Source organism: Andrena cerasifolii, chromosome 5, assembly GCF_050908995.1.
Source record: "Andrena cerasifolii isolate SP2316 chromosome 5, iyAndCera1_principal, whole genome shotgun sequence".
NCBI classification, from domain to species: domain Eukaryota; kingdom Metazoa; phylum Arthropoda; class Insecta; order Hymenoptera; family Andrenidae; genus Andrena; species Andrena cerasifolii.
In genome coordinates this window covers 5,892,304-5,919,241 of record NC_135122.1, presented here as the reverse complement: position 1 = coordinate 5,919,241, position 26,938 = coordinate 5,892,304, and the positions used below count along the sequence as shown (strand labels likewise).

Genomic DNA, 26,938 nt, shown 5'->3' with positions numbered 1-26,938 from the left:
TTCACTTTCCCTCGATCCTCGTCGCCTTCGAATTTCGCTACCGTCGCATCTCGTATTCTATGAATAACGAAGTAACCGTCGCGCCGCCTTCGTGGAACGAGTTTGCCGCCTCGCCGGCTTCGATTCTCCTTCGATTCCACGATGTTCGCCAGAAACGCGTAATTTATGGTTCAATCTCGGCGACTTAACCGTTTTGATGAATGGCGCCGCGGCGAGTAGCCAGCTAATTTACCGAATAATTACACCGCGCTATCTGTATCTGATTGTGCCGGTCTAGCGGCGTAATTGATATTAATTTCCATTTTCTAATTCGACGGGCTCTCCGATACAGAATTTTCTCGCGTTATCTCGCTTATTTATTATCTCACACGCGTACCCGCATCTTATCGTTAATAACAAACGCGGCCAGCATAATCGGGTTTCTTAGACACGCCATATTTCATCGCGAGCATAGTTTTAGATCGCACCGCGGATAAGCAAGCGCCAGGGGAATAATTCATCCGACCTGACCGCGGAAACTCCGCGCCGCAGCGGAGCATTGGAGACGATAATTAATTAAATTCACACACTTTGCGATCAATTAGTCATTATCGTTGTTTTATCTATCACGCCATTAGGGAGGGCGCTTAACGGTCCAGTTATTTGTTTGAAGATAAACCGTGAACCGCGGTATCTCCGTCTGCTGATACACGCAATTCAGAGGACATTCCCCGGGAGAGCGAGAGAAATCACTGTGAGATTTTGTTGGCAGTCCATTGACTTCCACGGATTCCGCTCCACTTTGTAGCTCGAAACACGAAACCCCACGCAGAGGGCAGGGAAAAATCCAATAAACAGAAAACGAATTTGCTATTAGGGTCGCGTCTGATCTCGTTGTGGGCCAATGAGCCAGAGCAACCCTTATATCAACCCTCGGTCTCGTCTCGCGCCGACGATAATAAATCGAATCATACTCCAGGACGCAGCGGGTGTTTGCCGTCCCATTAGGGTTGCTTAGCCAGTCTCCTTTCGGCAAATCGACGCATCTAAATTGATCGGGTGCCTCGCCTGAAAACATTCGCGCGGCACCGCCGTGGAAAATATTCTCGGCGACATTTCGGGGGCAAGCTAGTGACGGATCCGTGCGCGCTCGAGAATCGGATCTCCTCCGGCGTAGAATTCAGGCAAACGAAGGGCTTTTCCTCGCGCCCACTCAGCGCCGCATGGAAGCAGGCGGAAGACCATAATCGGAATTCCATTGTCTCGTTGCTGGATAAGGGCCTGGCTTTCACAGGGGCCGATGTATAGCCGGCAAAGGCCGTCGTTAACGGTAGCGCCAACGCCCACTCGACAATCAAGCATCCTCTCGCTGGATCCGTCCGTTCCTCTCTCTTTCCCCTGTAGCGGCCTTATCCCTTCGTGTCCCAGCCTCCAGTCACTCGGATCCGCTATGGAGGCAACGGAACACGAGATACGGATCATAGATTCAATGATCGCTCGGCGTGTCGTGCCCATCGCCATCGTTGCGACGCCGACGGTAGCCGACCGGCGTGGAATTTTACATTGTGGCCAGCGCAATCTGCCTCCAACATCTACCCGACCACCACGCTGATAGCCCACTCGACCAGTTCGTTAGGCAACGATCGCGGGTATGCATCATCGTCGGCGTCATCGTCATCATCCTCTGCCCCGGTGCGCTCTTACGTATCGGTCTTGGCTTAAGGTTAAGGGAACCGTTCGAGGGCTGGCAGAAGAGATACGACCGATACGACCGATACGACGATGGTCGTGGCCCCCGTGGACCACTCCCCCTTCGACATCTCTCGTCTTGCTTGTCAGTTTTCATCGACGAGTCTCCTAGCGCTTCTGTTTCCAAGTATCCCCCGTCGTGCTCGCGCGGACACGTGTTATCTTCGCAGTAATTATTATTTTTAACCTCGCTGAGCTGATACGCGCGGAGGGACTTAAAAGGGAGGAAGAAAGATATATACGCGGGAACTCGCGCAATATCTTCTCCGCGGTTGCTTTCTCTTCTCGCCATAAACCACTCCTCCGACTTTACTCTCACGGTAGAAGAAGCTGCTGCTTTTAATTCCTCCTTTTTTTTCTTCTTCTTCCTCTTCTTTCCTCGTCCGTTCCTCCCTTCGGAGCCCGCCGAACCTACTCGCCGCGGCGCTTTCTCTTTTTCTGACACGTCGCAACTTTTTCCTCGCCCTGGTGACGCCGCTGCACCTCGATCGACTCGACCCGCCACGCTGGAACAAACGCGGACAAAGGGGCACGCGAGAGCGCGGAGGAAAAGAAGACTGGGCTCGCGAAAAACCGTGTCGGGCGCAGCCTGGGAAAGGGCGCGGTGAAGAAACGGGCGGGTGGAGGTTACAAAAAAGTTTGCATCTTTAGTTATAGCATTATAATTCCTAGAAGCAGCTCGTGAAGCCGGACTTTAAAATACTCGGTTCGGTGGATCGCGGAGCACCGAGCGATCCTCCGGACTGGTATCCACCATTCCTTTCTCGACTTTACGATCCAGCTTCCAACCGGGAGACACTGGCGAGGCGCAGTTTTCCAGGCTCTTCTTTTTATTGGTTGGCCAACGGTGTACGTTGGCGTGTTGGGTACCGTCGTTTCCAGAGGCAGCTGGGAACGAACCGCGACTTTGGTCCTCTGGATGGTCGTGTATTCCGGGGTGTACCCTTCCCGGTTCCCTCCCGCTCCTCCTCTCTGTCTCTCTCCTCTCCTCTCCTCTCATCTCCCCCGTTCCACACCGTTCTGGCTTGTCCCCTGTCCTCCTCGCCCCGCAACCCCTGTGACCCCCTCATAAGCGGATTACGTGGGTCCCGAAACGAGCCAAGCGAGGCTCGATGGCACGAGGAAGGTAGAGTAGGGTGGGCCGTAGCGGGGGAACTGTTCAAAATTACGCTATCGCGACCTCGCAACGCTTACACCCCTCCGCGCCACCCCCTTTTCGGTCCTCCGGTCTCTGCGGTGGGTGACGCCTCACCCTTCTGGAGTCGAGCAGCCTCGAGTCGACTCATCTTCGTCCTCTCGACGCGCGTCCTAGATGCTCCTTTTCCGCCGACGACGTCAAATATTCCGGGCCTCGAGTAGCTTCGACTGACCGACTCGTAAATGCCTCCTCGCCGCTCCTCGCTACACACACAAGATTAACGTCCACGATCGTTCTAGATACGCCTGCCTGTCTTTTATCGCTCCTGCGGTTCTTTAATTCACGTGCTCTGCTCTCTTCTGTTCCAGGAATGAACCAGCGCAAACAGCGCCGAGAAAGGACCACCTTCACCAGAGCTCAGCTGGACGTATTGGAGGGACTCTTTACGAAAACGCGATACCCCGATATCTTTATGCGAGAGGAGGTGGCTATGAAGATTAATCTGCCCGAATCCAGAGTTCAGGTAAATTGAGACACCTTCGTTTCCCCGAATTTCCTCGTCTTAACGGGACTAGGCAGTCGTTTTTCGCGAAAAAGAGGCTCTGTCCTTTATTTATTTGTAAAAAAATGAAAGCACATCCAGATGTATCATTTTACCCAATTACTACCGTACGGATTGAAAAATAAATGGTAAGAAATATATACGTGCTTTAAAAATGGCGCTGCAGACGGGTAAACATTTTAACGTTTTTCCGTCGTTTTGCCTTAATATCGGTCTTAAAATGTGACGCAATCCGATTTGAAAGCTGTGATTCTTGTTGTTTGGATTCATAGTTTTCGGCCAAACCTATAGAAACAAAAATTAAATCAAAATTATGCGATTGGTGGCTGAAAAACGGCGATTATTCCGAGAAAAATTCGTTCTTAATTTTTAATCGTTTAATTTTTTTAATGAAAATCTCGATTTTTTACGGACCATATCAGACGTTTGGCTAGAAATGGCACATGTTTTACACATCCTGTAATTTTTTCCAAGTCGATCTGAACCTCCATTCGTTCACAGTCAAGAAAAACTGAAGACAAAAAAATATTCGAGAAAAATGCGTTTAAAGTTTCTGGGCAAAGATGACGCTATAGGTTGCCGCTTGACGTTTTTAGCTGTCAAATCTGCAATTTTGCGAATTTTACTATAAACCAAGCGGCAGTGTATTCGGAAAAGATAGCACTTTAGGAAAATGCAATAAAAAAATCGATCTTTCGACTGCCTAGTCCCCTTAAACTCTTCGTCGTACCTACGATGGGTAGACAACGTCGGGGATCCTCCGAAAGTTTACGAGGCGCGGTGGTCGCTGAATACATATCGTCGATATCAATTCCGGGGTGTCGGAAAAGTCGGGGACCTCGGTGGCTTTATTCATCGCGGATAGGGCGCAGGGCACGCCGCGTAACAAGTCGGCGAGAGAGAAGGAGGCTGCTTCGTGCTTCGGCAAGCACGGACCAGATTTAAGGTATTTACACAACGCGGTGTCGCGTCGTACGTCCCTCCGGTTTCGCCATTGTCCCGGCCGTGGCTGTACATTGATAGATGTGCCGACGAGCTCGTTGACGCTTTTATTGCGGTCCTCGTGACATCTTTATTCGCGATGGGGTGTCTCGGCGTCACCGAGGCACGATCGTGACGGGAATGCCGAGGCCGCGAGTCCCTCGGTCGAGCCTCCGTTTTCCTCTCCCCGCGGATCATTAGCGACAGGGCACATTTTCCCGCCGCGGAGAGTGACGAACGATCGCGCATCGAGAAGCCAGGAGGATGCGTGCCGCCGAACCGCTTCACCCTGCGCTCGGTGCCGCCATCGCGAGATATAGGACAAAGCGAGGAAATTCCGCCCGGCGGAGTTTCCACGGGAAGTTAAGCCTCCCCCCGTGAATGGAGGCGCAACTGCAAAAGGGTGTAACACACGTACGGTAGCGGTGGCACACGTGTGCGCCGTGTATATTGTAGAGGCGTAGCCACGTGAACGAATAATATCCGCGAGGGGTGGCGGGAGAGGTGGGTAAGGGAGGACGGGGGGGACACGAGGATACGTGGATCTAAAAGTTTCCGAGGGAGAAGGAGAGGCAGCTAGATCGCGCGGGGCAGAGGTGTGTGTAGGTAGAGGAACACAGAAGCACGATGTATGGAGCACAACATATAGTTGATTTGTTCCTGGATTATAGCCCTTCGTCCTATCTCGCTCGCGAGTTTCTATACGCGCTTGCCTCTCCGCTACTGTCTGCTAGAGAACGACACAGCTGCGCGCGATGTTTGCTACGTCTGAATGCACCAGGTCGTTGGTCCGTCATTTACGATCGAGGAGCGCGTCAAAATGTTAGCTAGAAGACCGGAGGAGCCTCCTTCTTCGGTGACAGGTTCGCGTCCCCAATTTATTCGTATAATCTCGGTTATCCAAAAGTATATGCGCGCCCGGGCGCAGGAGCGACGCGAATGGTAGATTACAGGTTATCGTAGGGATGATCGTCGACGCGGCCAGCAGTCGAACGGACGTTGGCCTGTTTCCACGGGGACGCGTCTCCCGCGAGATCGTATTAATAGTACAAATAAGAAAATATATTTGTCATAACGAAACGTCAACGCAGCTGCCGCAGCCCGTGGCCAATGGGTTGGTCCTCCGCGTTGGATGCTAACCAGATGGTGATGCAATTTACACCTAGCCATCGATACACACGGGTAAAACTGGCTGTGGTCGCCCCCGAGGGCTTCCGGGTGGCACCGTGGCCCGCTCGGTCGGTTTTTGGGGTAGCCGTGAGCTCCGGTTGTGTGTTGTTCCTGACGGGGGGTGTCGTTGTGCAAACACAGGGCGGTAATGGGCGTTTTCTCCCTTTCGTTCTTCTTCCCTAGCGCCCGTAGACCTTCGTCTCCGTCCCTCTCCTCGGGATCATTTCTCTTGCGGTTGATACGCAATATCCGCGTTTCACGCGCGACGGATCTTCGCACCCCATCTTCGGGGGATGTGTTTGCGAAACGAGGACTCGCCCATTGCGCCGGCAGATAAGGAACGGAGCAAACAGCTCCCCCCCTGCGCCGCGACTTTCGCGACTCATTTGAGAATCAGCAACGGATTCCTAAATTCCGTTCGACGCCCCGACGCCCTTAACTTCTCGGCATCCCCCTTTGAACAGGGGTCGTTGTCCCGTCGCTTCGTGGAAAGGGTTTTCCTCGTTCGGAGCCCTCAGCTATCCTTTCTTCGTCCTCAACTCGACCAACTAACACGGAATTCATAGCCGCTTGGAAATCCCGTGTCCGCTTCGGCGATTCGCGCTCTTCGCAACAACTGTTACAATGCCGTCGATAATAACAACAATGACGACGGGTCCCGCTTTTAAAGGCACAGGCATAGATTCATAGGATCGCACCCCTGGCCACATTGTGTGCCGGGATTACAGAGGGTGCATGAGGGGGAGTGAAAAGAGGGGGGCTCTGCGCGCGCGAGCTTGCGGCCTACCGGGGGATAGCGAGGACTCTTTGTCCTTCTTTCCCTCCTTATTCGCAGAGCCGGGCTAGAGGGAGAGATTTTTCGATTCCACTTAGGTACGCGTTTCCTCGTGCTTGTTGTTACGCTGGCGTCGCGAACGTGAACATGTAGGTAACCCACGGAGCTAGACGCATCTACATACAGGCACATATAATACGTACATAGGCGGGCGCGTATTCGCGGGCAGAATCATTCGATCTCCACTAGCGGGGTGAAAACAACCACAGCTCGTACGGTGGGCTTTTGATTCGCGCATGCGTGCCGACAAACACGGGCAACGCGAATCCCGAGGGATACACCGATACGCCTACCAGAGCGGTATGGAAGCTGGATGCGTACGTGCACCAAACCCTCACCCTGGTCTCCCGCCCCCGGCTCCTTGTTATTGTTGCGATTTAATGAAATGTTACGGCCGTCCGCCCGCGATTACTTTCCCATTGCACCGATTAACTCCCCGTTGATACGGTTCCGTCCCTCGTGACGGGACACCTTTTCTTCTCGGCAATCCCTCGGGCGATGGTTTCCCTGAAACCTTCGGAGACTCCCCACGGAAGATCCCGCCGCAGTTTCGCCTCGTTGCTGGGACATTCCATGCGAACTCGGACAGATCTCGGAGTAAATTTTCGTAGATTGCTGAAATTTGAATATGTTGTAGTCTTTAGTGATACTTAAACGTACCTCAAAGGATTTTTCGCAATTTTGAAGAATGTCACTTTTACAGCTGTTTGAAGTTAAGTGCTAACTTTTTTTCAATTCGTTATAGCTATGGAAGTAGTAAACGGATGGAGATGAGCTTTACGGTGCTTATAGAGAAAACATTGAAGTTCCAAGAAAAAATTATTTCAGTTTGAAAAAAAAATTTTTAACCTTTTTTGTGCAATTATTTTAAACAAATGCAGGTTTTTAACATCTGTCGCGATTTTAAAAATCTGAAAAAGGGGAATATAGTTCTATCGTTCTCCTTGATGGACAAATTTTCAAAAATATGGACATTTTAAAATTAGCCCTGTAAAAATTGCCGAAAGTTGACGCTGCGTCGAACAGCACCGCGGTAGTCGCAGCGGCTAAAGCCGCGTATTCACCTGCGCATTCGCCCCGAATGTGCATTCGGCGCGCACCGATTTTTTGCCCGTTCGGAGCTCAGCGCGCGTTCGGCGCGCATTCGGCGCGCGTTCGGGGTTGAGTGAAAATTGCGATGTCCATTTAATGGTATTGTTCGGACCCGAATGCGCGCTTTGATGGACCGCCAACAAGCGGATCGGCCCGAATGCGCGCCGCGCCCCGAACACGCGCCGAACACCGGACGAGCAAAAAATCGGTGCGCGCCGAATGCACATTCGGGGCGAATGCGCAGGTGAATACGCGGCTTAAGCGGCTATACTGTTTTTGAAAAAAAGTTAGCACTTAACTTCAAACAGGTGTAAAATCGACATTTGTCAAAATTTCGAAAAATCCTTCGAGGTACGATTAAATATCACTACAACATATTAAAATTTCAGCAATCTACGAAAACATACTCCGAAATCTGTCCGAGTTCGCATGGAAGGTCCCTGCTATCAGTTCGAAGGCGAATTTTAGCGTCTAGCGAGATATGATACGATCAAAACTTCGAGAGATCGCAGTTAACCTTCACGTTCCCTCTGTTCTCCTCTGCGCAGGTATGGTTCAAGAACCGTCGGGCAAAGTGCAGGCAGCAACTGCAGCAGCAGCAACAGCAGCAGCACCAGCAGCAGCAGGCCTCCCCGACGAAGGGTTCGTCGAGATCGAACCAGACGCAGAGCAACGGGAACAACGGGAACAACGGCAACAACGGGAACAACGGCAATAAGATGTCGACGAACTCGACGGCGACGCCCAGCAGGCGTTCGTCGCCGGTGTCTCCGCCGCGCGGCAAGGAAGCACCGGGCCCAAACTCCCCGTTGCTCGCCACCACGTCCACGTACCCGCGCCTCGGCGTCACCCCGACCGGCGGCAGCGGTGCGAACGGCGCCCTCACCACGCCGTCTCCTCCGTTGACCCCGGGTTCCAGCCAGTTACCGCCGTCGTCTTACCCGCCTCCCATGAACCAGATTCATCACGGCGAGTATGGTTTCACTTGGAGTTCAGCGTCGCCGGGCTCGGTGAACCCGAGCCAATGTTACGCCGGGCAGACCTACAACGCCTACCAGAACCCGTACACCAACGGCGATTATTATCAGACCCAGATCTCGCATATGCACCACAGCCCCCAGGGCAACTACCATCATCCACAGTACCATCACAACATGACGCTCACCTCGTCGATGTCGCACTTGACCAGCCATCATCTGAATTCAACGGGCGGCAACGACATCGCCGCGTCGCCCTCGGACTCCGACGGCTACATACTGCCGGACCAGAAGTACCAGACGATGGTATAGCGGCCCACTAGGCCCTCCGGGATGTACCACCGCGGCCAGGAGGCCTCGCCGGCCACCGGATCCTCCGCGGCTTATCCCTGGCGTCTCAACACCGTGGCCAGCTGCCTCGAGATGAACGGTACCATCGACTCCGACGAGAACTGAGATAGGTAAACTGATTTCATATCGAGCCATCCAGTCGCAACCGTCGGATCTCAGACACCGTCGTCCTCCCACGAGTCTCATGACGGATCCGAGCGCGTTGCCGATACGAATCTCGAGGACACTCGGCGGAAGCACACGCGCTTCCTCGTGGTCTACGGCGTCTTGCGCATGCAGGTCGCAGCTTCGCCTACGGACGGAAGGGACACACGATCATTTCTCCTGCTCTCGACGTCCGAGTTCACCTCGCGTGATCGGAAATAATCGCGGACTGTCGGAGAGTCAAAGCAACGCGTCGAAGAGACACCGCATGAACGGTTCGCGGCTTGAACTTCGTCCGGGCCGGTTAAACGCCGATGAAGATCGGTGCCGATTGTCTGTCATCGTCGTTTACGGAGCGCCCGTCGGAAGCTTCAAAACGGGAACGACGTCAGGACGTGAGCGCGACTGTTTCGAAAGCGTGGCGGGAAGGTGCGCGAGTGACGCGATCGCTGAGAAGACGGGGGAAGTCATTCGCGATACGTCCCTCGTGATTTTCAGCGCGACCGCGTCCAGGCGAGACATCGGAGCAGATCGAGCGATTAGTTAGGCGCGGACCGGTCTGCGATTTCTGGAGAACACGGAAATGCGAGTCGACGTCTCAGTAGCAAGTGTCTTCGATCGAAGATTCGGAAACGTTCCGCGCTCCACGGCTGTGTCCCGAACGCGGAGAAGCTTCGCGAGTACGACCGCAGTACGATCGATATCCCCGCCGCTGTTTGTCTCCGGAACAGCGAAAAGAAGCGAGCTGGTTCTTCGAGTTGGAGCGTATCTAGAATTGACGCGCTACACCCGCCGCCCGTCGACCAGTATTTCTGTTTCCCAGCGCGAAATGTTCGATTAACGATCAGCATCTGCAAGAGCGGATTGATTAGCGATCGCAAGACGGCCGCCGCTGCAACTGACTTCGTCTACCCGCTTTAACGGAAACCCAGAGACAATCGCCGGAAATGGAAAGTCTAATCGATCTAATTGTCTAATTGTACTTGACGAGGGTGAACCTCGTGCCCGTGTATCGTTCCTTTCACCTTTTGCTTTCTGCGACCATCGAGAGTCGCGCGTACTTCATACTCCTCGACGGTCAACCATTTATTTCCGTGATAGAGAGAGACTCGTCCGTGATGCGTGAGAGAGCCGCGGCGCGCACCGAGGACGGGGGAAAGAACTCGCGTACGATGCTCGAATCGACTTGTACATTTCTCATCCATCGCGGGGGAACCGCGAACGGTTATTATTGTATCGTACAGTTATTTGCAGTTTTAACGCAATACGACGAGAACTCATCATCACTGCCGCTATTATTCTTAGTGTTATCATCACGATCTTTATTATTACGATTAATATTGTATTGATAATCATCCATATCAAGTACGGTCAGTAGCCGGAAGTTTGTGTAAATTGTAAACGTGGAGAGGGCGCGTGTGTGTGTGGGAGCGAACGAGAGACAGAAGGATCCGAGGGCTGTCGCGTCCCGGCGGCGGCCGAAGACCGACGTGCGAAATCCCTCCTGAACTCCTCAGAGATCGCGTGGATGCGTTATCGCTGATTCACTGTACGAGGCTGCTCGGCTCCTCCTCGTTCGCCGGGCCGAGCTGGCGCGTAATCCAACAATTCCAAGCTACGCGCACCACCTCGTAAGGGAAGTGTTTCATTATCGTGTAATGATTTCCAAGCAAAACGAAAGATTAAAAAAAAAAAAGAACGCATGCTTAATCATGAATGTATATATCGTGTATACAACCTTAATGGATATTATCGTAGTTTAGAGGATATAGAGGAAACCTGTCCAAAACCGTATACCTAAGGTTCTAGGTCCATAACTTTTTGAACAATAAAACAAATTGGCTAATGAACACGGTGTTTATTAAAGGGTTCCATAAACAACACAAAATAACGAAAATATAATTGAAAAAGTTTAAATAGGATCGTTAATTGCACAATAAAACAGAACCTCTTCTTTTCCCGGTTTTGTCCCGGTCTAAATTAACAACGGTAGCATTGAAAGTCTTCGAGTTCTTCGGAGCACCCTTCGCGTGCCCATCCACCACACCTTGTACATTCGACTCGATTTTGATCCAAGCGGCTCGGGCCATATTCCTCGCGACAATATACACAAAAATTAGTTTCATCTTTATTTTCTCTAGGTTTAATTGCTTTACATTTTTTTTTCGCCAGTTTTTGGTTTCTAGCTGTTATTGATTTTTTTTTTCTTTGTATAGTCAGCGTAGATATTTTTTTCTCCCTGTCACTTGAAATAGCGAGCAACCCATTTCTGTATGCAGAGGGTGTAATAATTGCAGTTTCTCCTCTACGACGATTGCTCTGTGCTTTCCGAATTATTTACGTCACTGGCATAATGTTTGATGGAGAGATATTTGCTTCGGTACTGGTGGATGGTCGTTCGGGAGCAGTAAAACAATTTTGCTTTATAGGTCCAGGTAGATGTTCGCCTGTTCTCTCCATCGAACAATCGGATACTGCACTCTCAATTAATGGTCTATCTGTTGTCACCGCCCCGGCAAAGTCACGTTCAGTGAACAACTCGCGATTTGTTGGAAAAATGCCAGTTTTAGCAAAACCGGAGACAGCATTTTGCAATGTTGCTGATTTACAGTACGCTGCTCCAGAGAGTTTGGATATTTCAAATTGATTAACAATTCGCCCTGGGTTGTTCCGAAGCCGAGCATTTATTTCTTGGGTATAATAAGTCCTCAGTGGATCCGTAAAACTGACGTCCAATCTGTGCGTACAGTGTGGGGGAGAACTTAAGATAACGACTCCATTTTGTCTGGCTGTATCAATCAACGGTAGATTTTCGTGTGCGACCATCTAACAGCAGCAGGACTGGGTCATCTTTTCGAGGTTTTACAGAAGCGATTCGACAGAAATTTCACTTCGCATCCAGCCACTTGAATAGGCATATTGCGATTGTTCCTGGCGGTGCATCATCCAGGAGTTCGGCTTTCATGCGAACTCTTGGGAAGATTAACAATGGAGGAACATAATTTCCTGAAGCAGAAACGCAGATGACAGCTGCGGAGAGCTGTCCTCTTTCTACCGAACTAACTAGGCCCACCTGTTTTCTTCCCTTCAGTGCTATAATTTTTTATTGTTTTTTAAGCACTGTTGTCACACCTGTCTCGTCGACATTAAAAATCTTAGTTGGTGGAAAGCGATGTTTATCTGTAAGCTCACTAAGCAGATCAACAAAATTATTAACGCTGACTTTATTAAGCCCCATAGCTCGTGCAACTGAGGCGGGTTCTGCTGCACGGAGAGACAGTTCAGGGTGTTGTTTCCTAAACCCGCGTAGCCAATCTTCTCCAGCTAGTTTTTCCGTTTCGTTAAAACTATGTGATATTTTATTAGCTCCTGCTAATTGAAATGATAGACTTCGGAGATCTTTGTATGCGACGCCAAATAAACGACTTTCCATAGCCAAAATATGTTCGACTAAAGTCCGTTCTTGGACAGAAGAAAATATTAGCTTAAAACTGCCTAAACGTTTGCTTGAAGATAGTATTGAATCTTGATTTCTTCGATATTTAGCAACGCGATCTTACAACGTCGACTTGGGCACTGCGTGCGTTCCAATCTGGTCTGGTTGTGTTTCTTTTATAATTACGTGGCACCTTGCTGACGCCTTTAAACAAAAATGCAGCACTAGCTTACGAACCGTCGCTCGGAGTACGGTTTTGTCCCAGGACGTAAGAACCCACACTTTTGGTTACAGCTAAATACGAAAATGACAACAATCGGCCGCGATCATCAAAATATAATAGAAGTAGATACTGTTAATAGATATCTTCGTGTAACTTACCTTCTAATTACCAGAACACTATATAGTCCACTTGGAGTACAGTCGAAAATAAGATCACAGCACGTAGAAATAGAATAAATTTAATAATTCGCTGGAGCTTATGTATTTCGCCACGAGGATCTGTCGACTGACAGTTCGACGTGGCGGAAAAACAATTGCCAAACGCGGGTGGGCTTTGTTCATTTGCTTTCAGAAATAAGTATGGTATACGGTTCTGCCCCGGTATACGGTTTTGGACAGGCTTCCCCTACATACGATTTCAAGATATCAGTAACATTAACGATAGCAGATGATAACGTAAACCGTAACGATTATTGTGCACACATAGACGTAAGAACACACTTTGTAATAATACGACCCGAATGTACATAATTATACCTAACTTGTAAGATACATGATTGTTCCATCATGTAAGAAGAGAATCTTCCTACGTCAAAATAAAACATCGCATATTATTAACGATTTGTCGATTCATTTACCGCCGAGCACCCTCGCGCCGCGCCGCAGCGCGAAACAATTAATTCCACGCCGCCGGGGCTCTAATTAACGTGAAATTATTTCTCCGCACAGAGAGCGTGATTCAGCCACGCTCCGTCTTATTCCGTTTCGATGCAACGGGCTTATAGATCGCGGGTCGACCTTCTATTAATCACATTGATGGTCGCAAGATCTCACCACCGCCCGCGCCGGGGGCTGTAATTTTGCTAATGCACCTGAAATTAATTAACATTAAAGCGATTCCGCGTCCCATTATTCGAGCGGGCTCGTGTATCGATCGCGAGCCATTAAAAGCCATATTAATTACAGCCTCGCGGTCACCGTAATCGCGAATGCAATTTGCGTACGCGCGACGCCAACCCCTCTAGCTGTTATCCTGTTTTCCGCGAAATTAAAAAAAACATTCTCCGTGGGAAATAAATTAGCGAATGTATGCCTGGACACGGGAACATCATCGATTCGAGTTGCTACATACACAGGTAGGTACGTAGCAAATTCTGTTTAGGAGGAACAAGGAGATCGATGTAACCGCGACTGAAGTAATTCAACAGCTTTCTGAAAAGAAAAGAAAACTGGGCTTTATTCTTTAAATAAATTTTTATAATCACCCGACGAATCCTTTGAACTTGCGTTAAAAATATTTTTATCCCTTCAACTCGGCTCCCCCCAAGATTAAATCCTGAGTGCGTCGCTAACGTCTAAGTAGTATGCATAATAATTCTCATTCCTCTTAGCCTCTGCGAATGCTTTTCAAAAACATCCACGCAGGTACACCATCTGCCCTCTTCCTCCCTCCTGTCCCCGTTCCACCCGCGTCGCTTTCTGAAAGCTCATCTTTCCAAATGAAAGCGTTATCCTCCGTCTCTATGCACACGCTGATTGCATAACGCGTAATTGGTGCGCTTATTAATTGATACGCAGCTCGGTTTGTTATCGTAACGCGCAGCCCTTTGACGCAGGGATGCAAAGCGCGCCGAATTATAGGGGAGACGCTGGATGACTATCGCGATCAAGAGGATCGCGGGCGCGGAGTCCTGCAACGGTCCATTAAAGAATCACAGGTGTTCGAGGACGCGTGCGTTGCGCGGCCGGGGCGCACGTAGAGCCATGTAGCCGGGGACTAGAGAGGGGTGGCCGTAGCACGCATCTCTAAATGGCCTAAACTTGAAGGACAAAGAACCCCGAGCAGGCGTAGGCAGCACCAGGCCGGCCTGCGCCTGGCTAATTGGACAGATCGGGGTACCTGTCTACCTTTTGACGGCGTAATCCGGCATCCTTTCTAACTCATCAAATTAACGGGCTATAACACAAATCGGCCGGGGTGCGTAAGTAGGTACTTCCCGAGCCCTTTGATGACCCTCTGGCATAATCGCGGCGCAAATCCTTCGCGACTTTCTCTCTAAAAGAGGATCTCCGCTGATACGGAGCGCTACACGCCCGGGTGCGTGTAGGTAGGTACTTGTACACGCGACTCGAATCCACGCTGTCTGTTTGCCCAGCCCTATACTGGACAGCCAGTCGAGAACGTAGCGCGAACCTTGACCGTGCTTAATCCAGCGATAAGATTCTCTTTTAACGCGCGTAATTCGTCGAGCTTACAGGGGAGGTCGCGAAGAAATACAGGCGGAACGGAAGCTCGCAGACAGAGTCGCTAAGTGAATGGGAAGCTTTCGATCCTCGGGACGCGTGAGAAGTAAAAAGAATACCGCCAACAGCTGGAATCAGATTAGACCTGGCGCGTAAACATCGCGTTGAAGGATAAATTATATGGCTATCGTCGGGCAAGCGTTCGCTTTTCCGCGTTTAATTAAGCCGTTCTCCACACGGGAAGGGAAGGGGGATGGAGGAGAGAGCCGTGGGGTTAGGTGCGAACGGCGAGGAAGCAACGCCCGAGGATTCTTTTCGGACGGGTCGTCTGGATCCAACTCGAGATATCCTGGCGACATTTTAGACGGGTTTGCGAGTGTCGACCGTTCACTTTCAGCGCGGCGAAGACAATGGCCTTGAACTTGGCCGAGTGCTGCGGCGAAGAGTTAAAATCGGCTTGCGTTTAGCCGGATCCCATTATAACAACTCGGAGCCGGCCGTAAGCTTCATGGCTTGGTTCCGCTCACTGTGTCACCGGGCTAAGCCCCGACTTACCTACCTATCCTTGCAAACCGCTCTCTTACCCCTTTTCCTACAGCCTCCCTGTCTATGCTGGTTTAATACTCGCATTATGCCCTATTGCCACACCTACCGATACTTACCCCGCCGCGCCGGCCGTGCACCCCTGCCACCCCCGCAAGACGTTCGTCTGTAGCCACCACGCGCTCGTCCAATCATTGTTTGATCGCTGGTGACCAGCTGCGAGCAGGAATACCTTGAAACAGATTTGCGCCGTGCGATCAGCTACCGTTCCATTGTTTTTACTTGATGGATTTACGAGGACCTTTGTCACCTCGGACCAATGCCGGACTTGTGGTCAACCTTTGTGCGCCTCGGATATACTTGCGCTTAATACAGTTTCCATTGTCGGACCCCACTGGGATCAGTTTTTAATCGTTCGCGAACCGTTAATGTTTGCGAGCCTGCGCGAGCCAGCGCTCGCTTTTCGACGCTCGCTTAAATCTAGGGTCATTTCGGGAGAGACGCACCTGAAGGAGAGGTGTACCTACACTTCCTGCTCCGGCTAAACTATTGGCAGCATTAATTGAACTGTTAATACTACTTAGTATTCTTGTCTGTGAATTTAATCTCATTAAACAAAACACATCGATCGTGTTGTTTAAGTGCATTAAAACTGAAAAAACTTTTCGTTGCCTTGGATTTCGTAGGAAATATTTTTGTGAACGGTCAGTGGAGATTTTATTATCTTGTGATAACAAGATAATAGAAATTTCAGTTCGCGATAGCGTAGCTTTAACTAAGGTAAATGTTCCAATTAGCGACCCTGTAAGATCTACGAAAAAAATAAAAAATAAAATCTGATATAATAAGGAAGAGTCAAAGATTAAACCAAAGAACAAGTGAAGCAAGACTGATTAAAACTCTGATGACTATTGTCACGAATGCTTAGAAGATTACAAATCAACTAGTTCTACAGTGGATTGGATTCGTTGCTTGGAGTGCATAAAATGTCTCCGTGAACCATGTACCATGTATCCATGCATCGTTCATTGTGTAACATGTGTGGAATAGAAAAAAAAGACTAGGAGTAGGGAGAACAGGGTACAAATAAATAAGTGCATCTCTTCTTTGGGCTTAGGGAGAGATGCACTTCATCGATTTTTTTTCAGAAAGCTTATTGCAATACTAAAATATAGTTTCCATAGACTTAATGTTATATTCTCTTAAAGAAATAGTGCTATACTTATGCACGGGTAATTAAGAATACACTCGTAGCACTATACAGATTACAAGCTCACAAAAAAAGTTTAAAAATCGACCTTTACTATTCTTTTCGCTATTTCAACCAAATACATTTTCTTTCAAAACGACGAAACGCGCCAGTTAGCAAACTAATCCTTCTAGCTTCTCAAAAAAACTCAAGTTGTTTGGACCAATTCTAAAAAAGTTATGCGATTTTAAAAAGTGTCCGAATACTAATGCGAGTCACTGTACATTCCTCAAGTTACAGCAGATGGAAATAAATAATTAAACCACATTTACCTTTACTTTCAGTAGTATTTACTTAAGACTTTATAAACACTAGAAAAAATGCGGTGCGTCTCTCCCGAGATGACCCTAAACAACGTCGAACTCGATCCACGGTACCGCGGGCGGAATCGCGATTACCGCGGGCGTGCGGTGAGGTTTGACCTATATCGTGCGTTTCGCGTGAGGGGGTCGCAGGTGAGAATGCATTCCGCCGGCATTTGTCAGCGAGACTGTTTACGTGCATTATATTTTTCAGCTGCGCCCCGCCGGCGAATCGAGAGTTCGACGCGCGAGAGTAAATCATGCATTATGAACGGGCTCGGGAAAAGTTTCGCGTTAAATTTCCTGCAACTCCATTTACAGCTGCCTTCCCATATTTCACTCGGCCGTGGACAGCGCCGGCGACAACTGGCGAGAGTAAACCGTATAAATAATGCACCGGGGAGAATCGGTTTAACAATTTTGCGCGAATTTATTCATTAATTCCAGGACGTCGCGCCGCGGCGAACGACCCACCCTCCTCGAAACCCCTGCTCGGTTATTCGGCGTGAAACCGGGCCCGATTGTCCGCGATTTTTCCGCCGCGGCGGGGCGCGTCTTGTCAAAGGTCGGTTAATTATTTCGACGGAGGATTAATCGCGCGCGTACCGAATCCGGAGGCAGAAGAATCGGCTGGCCTCGCGCCGGTGAAAGAGGATAAAGCAGCCGGGATGAAATTTTTACGCAATCCCGCTGGCTCCTAAAGTCCGGAAGGGAATTCTTCCTCGATTGGCAATATCTCTAACGAGGGAAAGGCGGGGGAGGGGAAAGAATAGACGCGGGAGGGAGGGGGGTTGGTTCGCGAGGGATCGAAGGGAGGGATCGGTGGGATCAAAGAGGCCAGCTCGCGCTGCCGTAACTAGATTCCCCGTTCCCACTTTGAGGATTGCTTAATGCTCTATAAGCGGCCGTTTTAAACTCGATGAAATCGAATCAGGCAACGAATCGAGATCGCGCCGCGCCACGCCGCAAATTCAATTGAAGGACTCGCGTCGGTTGGTGCGCATCGAAACGTCGCCGGTCCCGACTTTCCGGCTTTGATCTTCTTCCACGCGCTCGAACCGCGACTATCTTCCCGTAGAAACTCTCGCGTGCGTCATGCCTCGTAACCGATACAGCTGTTTTCTTAATTAGCAAGCGCTGCTGACGCCAGACACCACGCGTTTGCTGCGAGTCGTCGGAACTATTTAATTCCAGCTATTCCGGTCCCTGCCGTCATCTTCTTTCGAGGAAAACAACGTTTCATACAACTTCGGAGCATCCTGAACCTTCGGTAGTCCCAGGGTCTTCCGCTACGGTTCCTTCGAATACAGAGTTCTCGTACCTCCGCGTCGATTTCGACGGCCGATGGATCCTCGTTTCGGAGGAAGTCGATTCGGCCGATCGCGCACAAAGTCGATCGGGCGCTCGCATTTTTTACAGGGCCTCGCGGCTCGCTCGACCCAATTACGCTCGCCGGTCAGGCAGAGGGATCAGAAGCTCCGGCAGGAAGTCAAGGGGCGCGAATGCATTGTTAAGCTCCCTCTGTCCAAACATTCCGCTTGCTCACGAGTAACCAACACACCTACCTCCCTTCCCCCCTCCGCCCCTCTTTCTTCCTGCCCGGCTCTCTTCTCCTCTCGATCCACGCTCCACGACCGTGCCACCCTCGATCTTTTCCGTAGCCCGCCGCGAGAAGCATCCACAGGTAATCCTAAAAAATGGACCGTCGGTTTCCGTCGCTGCGGGGTCGAGCACACGTGGAGATATTCCTTCGTCACTCCTCCGCGTACCTTGCCTACGTGTTACCGCCGATTTAGCGCGCGCACGCTGTTTGAAAATCCACGACTAAATTCCAGGCGCTGGGATAGAAACAGGACTCGACTCGGATGAGGCGCGAGCTGCTAATTAATCAGACACCGCAGAGGGGTCACGCTCGTCGGCGTTCAACCATGCGGGAAGCGGGAATCGCGTCTAGGATTTCTCTTTACCTACACTCCATCGCGGAACATGCGGAAATCGGTGCTCGCTGTTGCGTCGGTGGTGAAGTTTACCCTCTCCTCTGGGTTCGAAATGTTGGTAGTTTTTAAGGCCCTGAAGTTCGGGAAAGTCTGGCGCGGACGGATAGGTAGCTCGCGAAGATACTTCACCCTCCGACAACCGAGGCTTTCCCATTTTAAGGAACCCGGGGCGGTCCTTGGCAGCGCAAAAAGGACCGTGCACATATAAGTCGGTCGCGCACGGAACGGGAGCACAGAGAGAAGAGGCGAGCGGAGAAAGAAAAGAAACGGTGGGGACAGGGGGTGTTGGCGAGGGGTGGCCGTGGGGAGGGAAAAGAGGGAAAGATCAAAGGTGGAGGAAGGGAGCGGGAGAAAAGAGGATAGAGGAAGACAGAAGCGAACTCTTCTCGGCAAAGGATCTGCCGTGCACGAGAAGAGAGAACCGAGAGAGGGTCCTATAAATAATTAGCGAGGAGTCGCTCTCCGCTCGGCGGGCGTAAGCCGCTTACAACCCCCGTTCACCCTGCTCCTCTCCGCGCGGCCTGCCTTCCCCTGGCCCCTTGCCCGCGCAGCATCTACCTTCCCTCGCTTCTCCACCACCCGATTGCTGCCCCTCGCGGCCACCGCCACCCTCATCCTCCTCCACCTTCTAAACCTCCTCCTTTTCCTCCCGGCGCTCTCTCAGTTTCTCTCCGCAACCGGGGAGAATTCCGGGCAGCCCTCGTTCGCCCTTCAGCAGCAACCCTTCGTCAAGAGCTGCCGTCTCGAGAGATAGCAAGAAGCAACGCTGCGCACTCGCCGAACACTGGCTGCTTCGTCCATCCAGATTAACGAGCGTAGGTACCCGCTCGGTACGATCCACGGCTGCGATGCGAGGTTTATCGGTTCGGCAAGATCGAGTCGCTAATCGATACTAATGAGCTGCACGCGCTGCGCTTCTATTGCCGGGATTGCTTCCGCGTGAACGGATGATTGGCCGGAGTAGAGCCGAAACAAACTCCGACTGACTGCGCTTCGAAATGGGTTAAGAGCTTTGCGGCGAATAATGCAGCCTGCTTCGTGAACATTGCCCGTGCTTCGGCTACTCTATGGCGAGCTAATGCCCATCGAATTCCATTCGCAATTCGAATAACAACTCGATAGGGACGTGGAGCAAAGTTCTCGATGCCCGAATTTTCGCGACCGATAGGCCCACCCTCGCTTCTCACCAAACTTCCCGCGGAATTTCGCTTAATTACACCGATCGTCCCGGTGCTAAGGACGATCGCGGAGAACCTTTTAACGCGCAATTGAAAGTTGAGAGATCCACTCTGCCGCTTAAGCGAGCTTAAGGCCCGTTCCACACCGACAAGTCGGACGGGTGTGGACGCTCGGGGATGTGATTTTGATCGGGACCGAACCGATAGTGTGGATCTGGCCTAATGCCGCCGAGCTTCGACCACTGTCGAAATTTCTGGTCGATGAATAAGTCCGTTGCCCGTGGTTCGATCAATCGTAGGGATAGGTACTTTCAGTGGCCCCGTAAACAGTCGCGCACCCCGCAGCGCGAGTCGGGTGTAGCTGGACGTGTACGCGATTCGCAGGAAAGGGAGACGTCAGGGATGGGTTTGTCGGTGCTACAGCGGATCGGCTTAACATCGGAGGCGCCGATGTTGACTAACTGGGCTAACAACGTCGCGGCACGGCGTTTGCCACCGGAACGTTTGCCAGTCGGCACGTGGCACGGCCTCTCCGTGGCTGCCTAGTCGATTAGCCGAGCTTACGCTTATTCCCGCCTCGTTTGTTGCTCCTTTCGGCGTTTCGCCTCTCCACGCTTTCCTTCCTTTCTATTTGCTTTAAATTAACTTTCCTCTCAGCCCTAGGATGCCAAGCTCGAGGGCTCTGCTTTCGCCCGACGCTTTCCCCGGCATTCGACGGCCCCGTAACTTCCTCAGCGAACCCTCCCGAGAATGGGATTACAAAGGCGCAAGAAGGAATCGCGAATTTCTTGGAGCGCGCTGCCCGGAGTCGCGACTCGACGCGTGCATATGGGCGTACGCGCTCGGCTTACGTGTGTGCATTACCTTACGCACAAAGTGAATCTCGGATTACCGGTCTCTGGGGCTTGTGGAAACCCTACACCACCAGTCGGTGGTAAAAACAGAGAAGTACCAACGACGTCCGGGGAGAGCAGAGAGAAGCGAGTGGGACGAGGAGAAAAAAAAAAGATAGGGAGCGAGGAAGATCGCGAGTTTGATGGAAGTCTGGCGTGCGCGATTCGTGTTTCGGCAGACGCTCGTCTCATGGATGCGCTGCATTAATGGGACCGTAATAGCCTATTTGTGATCGCTAATAGCCGAAACCCGGCCTCTTCCCTTCTCGTCGCCGTTTTCCCTATGCCGCGCTCTGCTCCCCCGGGAAATCTGGACCGTACCCTGCAAAACGGATCGCCGCTCCTCTCTCGTCAGCCAGCAACGTGTACTTTTCTCCCTGGACCCTTGTAGTGCCACACCAAAGGCTTCGTTTAAACAATCAGCGTAGACAACCGACAGCGGAACATTTGAAACCCATCACTATATTTTTTATAGGGTAAAGGACCCCATTACTGATGCTTTAAGCGTTGACTCTGACATTATCTTGTAGCTGTTGGCGTATACGGTGGAACAGCGATACGAGCTGTAAGCAGAGGACCGTGGCCTGGACACATTTATGGCCCTATGCAGCGCTGGGCCTCTTTGGGGCTTGTCAAGCACCGAGGACCGTGGTTGTCCCAGTCAGTTCTTCTCCGGACGCAGTAGACGCTACTCGCGATCCTTTCCAGTTTACATGAACAGTTTTCTATTACACAGTACCACAAATTTTGACTTTCTTCGGACTTGTAACATTCAATAGCCGTTTCTTATAGGTTTTCGTGCCCTGAAAACGAATCCGCTACCCGCTTGTCGATACCGCTCTTAGTTTTTGAGAAAATCGATTTTTTAAAACAAATGCAAATTTTCAAATTTGAGCATCTTTTGTGTCGAAACGGTAATAGTTATTCGATTGTTCGTTGCGTCAAATTATTCTACGAACCCTCCCGAATACAACGATATAAGTTATTATTGCATTATGAACATGTGAATGTGTTTAAACAACGATCAAAGGGGAAAGGACACCCGAAATGCACTAATTTTTGCAGATATCTTTCAATTTATTTCCAAAACTAAGGGTCTGGGAGAAAATCTGACTACTCCACGCGATGCAGCAGACATTTTCCCTCTGGAAACCATTAACAGAAGTGGTAAAACACCTTTTGTTTTCAATTCAGAAACGAAAGAGTTCGGCAAAACGTGCGGAACCGACAGTGGTTTTAACAAAGAAGAAATTAAGTGCTGTTTTTTGTATCGCATAAATTACGGTTTCAATTGTGTGCTAATTTTTTTTATCATTTCACAAGATGTATGCGTTATTTTAAGTGAAACAGCTTAGAGTGACAGTAATGGGGTAGGTGGCAGTAATTGGATCCTTTACCCTATACTTTTTTTGTAGATACTAGGGTAGATGTCCCATTTACCAGTGTCCCTATTACTGCCGCTTTACTTATTTCACTTAAAAAAAAAACGAAACATATAAAGAATGTACTATAATAATAAGAAGAACAGTCCCAATTTCATGATAAATTCTTTTTTACGCTATTCTTTATACGTTGCGTGTTTATTAAGTAAATTAAATGAAGTGGCAGCAATAGGGACGCTGGCAGTAATTGGGACATTTACCCAATTTCTCAATTCGTCATCGTTTAAAAAATATTATACCACAGGGCTGCGAAGCCCGGTGCTAAAGTCGCTTGCCCGAAGACTGCGAAATTGGGGAGCAAGTATTTCGATGTCGGAGCGGGGCAATTAAAAACTATGTCTCTTCGAGACGATCACGGCTGCTCGTAACTCGTGGCCAACCAGCAGAGCGCCGCTTCAACCAATTGCGCGCTTCCGGCGGGCAAAGGTCACGTACGTGAGCACGGTTAAATTTTCCTTCCGAGGGGGTGATCTCCGTGGGCGTTGCCTGAAAAGTCGTCCACAGAAAGGAAGAGGACGAAAGGCCGGACGAGTCAGACGCGCTTTGTTCGAAGGAAATCTTTCGCGTCCGGCGGAATGCTGCATTGCTCGGACAATGCGGGGTGGAGGAAGCGGAGGACGCGGTAGACGAAGCGGAGGAGCAGGTAGTCGCCGATGGACGACCGGTGCAATCGCCTCTATGGACCGACGCCGGCAGAACCGATCAAAAACTCGTTAGTCCCGGTTCGGCTTCAAGGATAACAAATGTGGGAACGCGGACTGCTCCCTCGGAACACCCACTTCTGCCACCTTTATTCCGCTAGCTCTTCCTGCCCCCGGTGTTACGCGATTTACGGTGGCCGCGCGGACCGGAGCAAGGCGGACCTAAAATAATCGGGATCTCCGCTTCGTCTTCCTTCGCCGGAGGAATACGCCGCGACGGTGACGGAGAGGCTGATAGAAAGGCTGGTAGGCGAACTCGCGATCAGCGGGGTCTCGTTGATCCGCGGCCGGATTACCGATATTTTGACAGAGAATGCGATTCGTGGTAGGCCGGTGACGGTGACGCAGGTGACTCGTCGGGAATCAATTTCTTATTGGCCGATCGGTATCTCGATTCCCGCGAGTATTACACGGCAAAATTACGTGAATGGGCGACGGGATTGAGGCCTCCGCGGGGGCCCCGCTCGGAGATCAGCCATTGTTTGGGAGAAATCGAATTATAAGTGGCCGTCAGTCAACAAGTTCCGCGCGCGTAACTCGATTCCAGGCGAATTTCTCGATACTCTCCCCGTCTCATTGTCCCGTCGATCGATGCCCGGTCGATTGTTTTCGCCCGGCTTTTGTCTGCCGGCCGTGCAGGGCGCGGACGCTCGGAGCGTTGTTGCGCCTGCGATGGTAACCTTTACCCCGTGGCGGGAAGGTTTTCCCGCAGCACCTGCGGGGCACAAAAGTGTGTCCCGACTGTCAATGGTTCCCGTGGGGGCGACCGAGATGACCAGCAAAACTGTCTCGCCGAAGAATAGTCGACGCAACGGCCGTCGAAGTCCACTCGAGAGCGTCTCGGGATCCACCTGAACGTGACTTTTCCCTCGTGGCGATTCTATCTGCACTTACGCGATCAATCACTATCAATGGCGCTCGTTGGCGGGCATAGGCAGCGGGATTTGTCCGTTCACGAGGCGTTCCACGTGGATTCCCCGGGCGCATAATGCGCGTAATAGAGTCGGCCGTGTCGGTGCAGTCGATCGAATTTACATTACGGCCAATGATTCGGTGAATCGAACGGTAGTCCGACGACGAAAGCAATACCGTTCAGATCCCAGATAAAAGATCACGGAGGTGGGTAATCCGCGGCGGGATTAAGAGGAACGCGATCCGCCCGAAGAATTCGATTACCTAATACGAAAACGTCCCTACGCGTGCCATTCGGTATCGATTGGAACGGAGTCGCGCGATAGTTAGCACAGTCACGCGGAGTCTGGAATCGCGTCTCGCGGTGCGCACAGCCGAACGGAAGAATTGGCGACTTTCATAGCTGCCGCGATCGGTACCGATACCCCGTAACCCCGAGACGTGTGTGACCTCGGCGGAGTCGGTCGGCGAGCCGGGTAATTCATTGACTTAGTAACTCGGTGACTTTCACCAGTGATTTACGCGAAAGCTTCATAAGCGGCTTGCCTCAGTTTCAAATTCCGTTCTCTCTCCTCGTCAATGAGCTCTGCCCTACGAGGCCGCGCGCCGGAGGGAGAGAGAGAGAGCGCAGGGGGAACTAATAGTATCCGAAGCAACGGGACGAGAAGAAAGCGAGAAGGAGACGGAACGGGGATGAAGACAGAGAAAGGGAATTGATGGGAGAGCAGGGAAATTGAAAGGAAGGAAAAGGCGACGATAGATGGAGAGAGGGGCGAGGGTGAGCCCGGAGAACGTAGCAAAGGTTATTTGCACCGAGTTGTACTTTTTTCAGTGCTTTTTGTTCGAACGGTTTGTCGAACGGCTCAGCCGGCTGATCTTCGGGATGATGAGCATGAACTACATTCTATATAAAACCCGGGAGTATTTTAAGCCCGGCTCGAATGTGCTTTCGCGGTGTGCCGCGAGACGCCAGGCATCGATCGTTTAACCGGAGCGTGTCGTCCTTTGGCGGGCCGCATCGAGGATTTCGGGAACGAGGCGCTCCTTGGCTCGCGAGCCGATCAAAAACGCCCGAGCGAATTATCCTCGCGGCTGGCGAACGTCCTCCGGGCGGGCACACCTCGCCGCCCGACACCTGCGTTTTTAACAGAAACGAGAGCAGGTACGAGTAATCCCCGGTTGTTAGTTTGTTTGGTACACCGGCGCGTGTAATAATCTTTAAGTGCTGTGTTATACGATAATCGAGGTCGGCGTGGCGAGTGCGCGAGATAACGAAGCCGCGAGCGTTCGCTGGACTCGACTCGCCGCGCCGTCACGGGGCAGGCAAGCGTTATGCGTTGGGATCGAAATAAAAGATAAACCATCCCCCATGCTGTTTCTCGTTTCGCGGAACGGACCGAACAGATAGCTCATCTTCGATGTTGCTCTTCGTGCGGGACAGGGACGTGCGATCGACGACTCCGGGGAGTAGAGCGCACACCGCGCCGTGCAATGGGATACCGTGTCGCGGGAGCCTGCATTGTCCCTGTTAATTCAGCAATTAAACGAATCGGAATCGGTGCTTCTTACTTTAATACCGTGTAACCTCGATCGAACCACCGGCAGTCCGCGCTGTGGACTTTTAGCCCCCAACACGGTCGCGAGCTCTCTTTCGTTATACGCGCGTCTCGCTTCTAGAGTAACAACGACTCTCGGGACGCGAGATTCGTCGCGAAGAGGAGGATGAAAGGAGCGTGGATTTCGCCGGTCGTTAAGCCGGTGTCAAAATACCAGTCCGTAAGGTGCGGCGAGAAAAATGAATGCGTTTAGGTGGTCCAGGCACGCTTGTCACGTGTCGGCGAGTCGCGCGACGAGTCAATTGGTCAATGAGGAAAATTGGCTAAGAGTTTATGAATGGGCCGGCGTGAATAAAGTGGCTGCATGTTAGTATAGGTTTATGGAAGCAAGCCGGTTTTAGCTACGCTAATAGCATAGTAATGCTGGCTGATCTTTTCGAAATCCTGTAAGAGCATTAACCGCTCGCACGTGAGCAAGTTAAATTGCTATGTTGTGGGTATACCGCCCGGCTATGCAGCTATCACCTGGCTACAGGGCGCAGCGAAAGGAGGAGAGCGTCGCGGCCGAGTGTCAACGTCGCCGGGGGAAAAAGCAAACCGACAGGCGTCGAATGCCTGATTCCCTCTTCTACTCCAACGAGATTAATCGGGAACAGTTAGACGGGTCGAAGCTCGACGATTCCACGTCTATCGCCCTTTAGGAAGTCTCCCATTCGATGGAGGACCATCGAACGCATTAGCCTCTCGAACTGTTACACTTAGACGGAAGGAGAGGCAGTGTTACCTACTCCAAATCGCGTCGTATCTGCTACGAAATCTCTAGATCATCGATAATAGAGTTGATAAAGCTCGCGTGGGCGAAAGATGACGGTTGACGGACCGATCGCGACCAGAGACGGTGGATAGCAGCCGCGACCGTCCATTTTCTTCTAAGTTCTAATCTATTCGCGCGTCTTCGGAGAATGTTTAGACGCGAGCAATGGAAAACCACGCGCAGAGAGAGAGAGCGAGAGGGAGAGAAGGACAGGAGCGAAAGCACGACAGGGGTCGGAGGGATGAAGAGAGAAGGTGCGGGCTGGAATATATTTTTAGAGACGGACTGTACGTAACGTGGTGGTGAGCAAGCGTTGCCATCGCGGCTGGTTAGGTCGGTTAGGTTGGTTCGCTTTGGGCCACGGCAATTGGTTCCCCGCCACGTCGCAGCAGCCCCGATGCCACGGCCCTGGCCACGCCAACTTTCCATCGGCAGACGCGGTTCGTCGTCACCCACGACTCCGTCTCTTTC

At 51.1% G+C, this 26,938-nt stretch overlaps 1 protein-coding gene across 1 annotated transcript in view; it reads left to right on the top strand.

The window, feature by feature from the left end:
* The window catches only part of LOC143369360 (uncharacterized), a 43,006-nt gene extending 32,178 nt beyond the window's left edge, over window positions 1–10,828 (top strand). The window contains exons 3-4 of the mRNA XM_076813197.1: window positions 3,235–3,389; window positions 8,055–10,828. Of these exons, the coding sequence (XP_076669312.1) occupies window positions 3,235–3,389; window positions 8,055–8,795 (896 nt within the window). The 3' untranslated portion in view covers window positions 8,796–10,828. The remainder of the gene's footprint in view (window positions 1–3,234; window positions 3,390–8,054) is intronic.
* The last annotated feature ends 16,110 nt before the right edge of the window (window positions 10,829–26,938 follow it).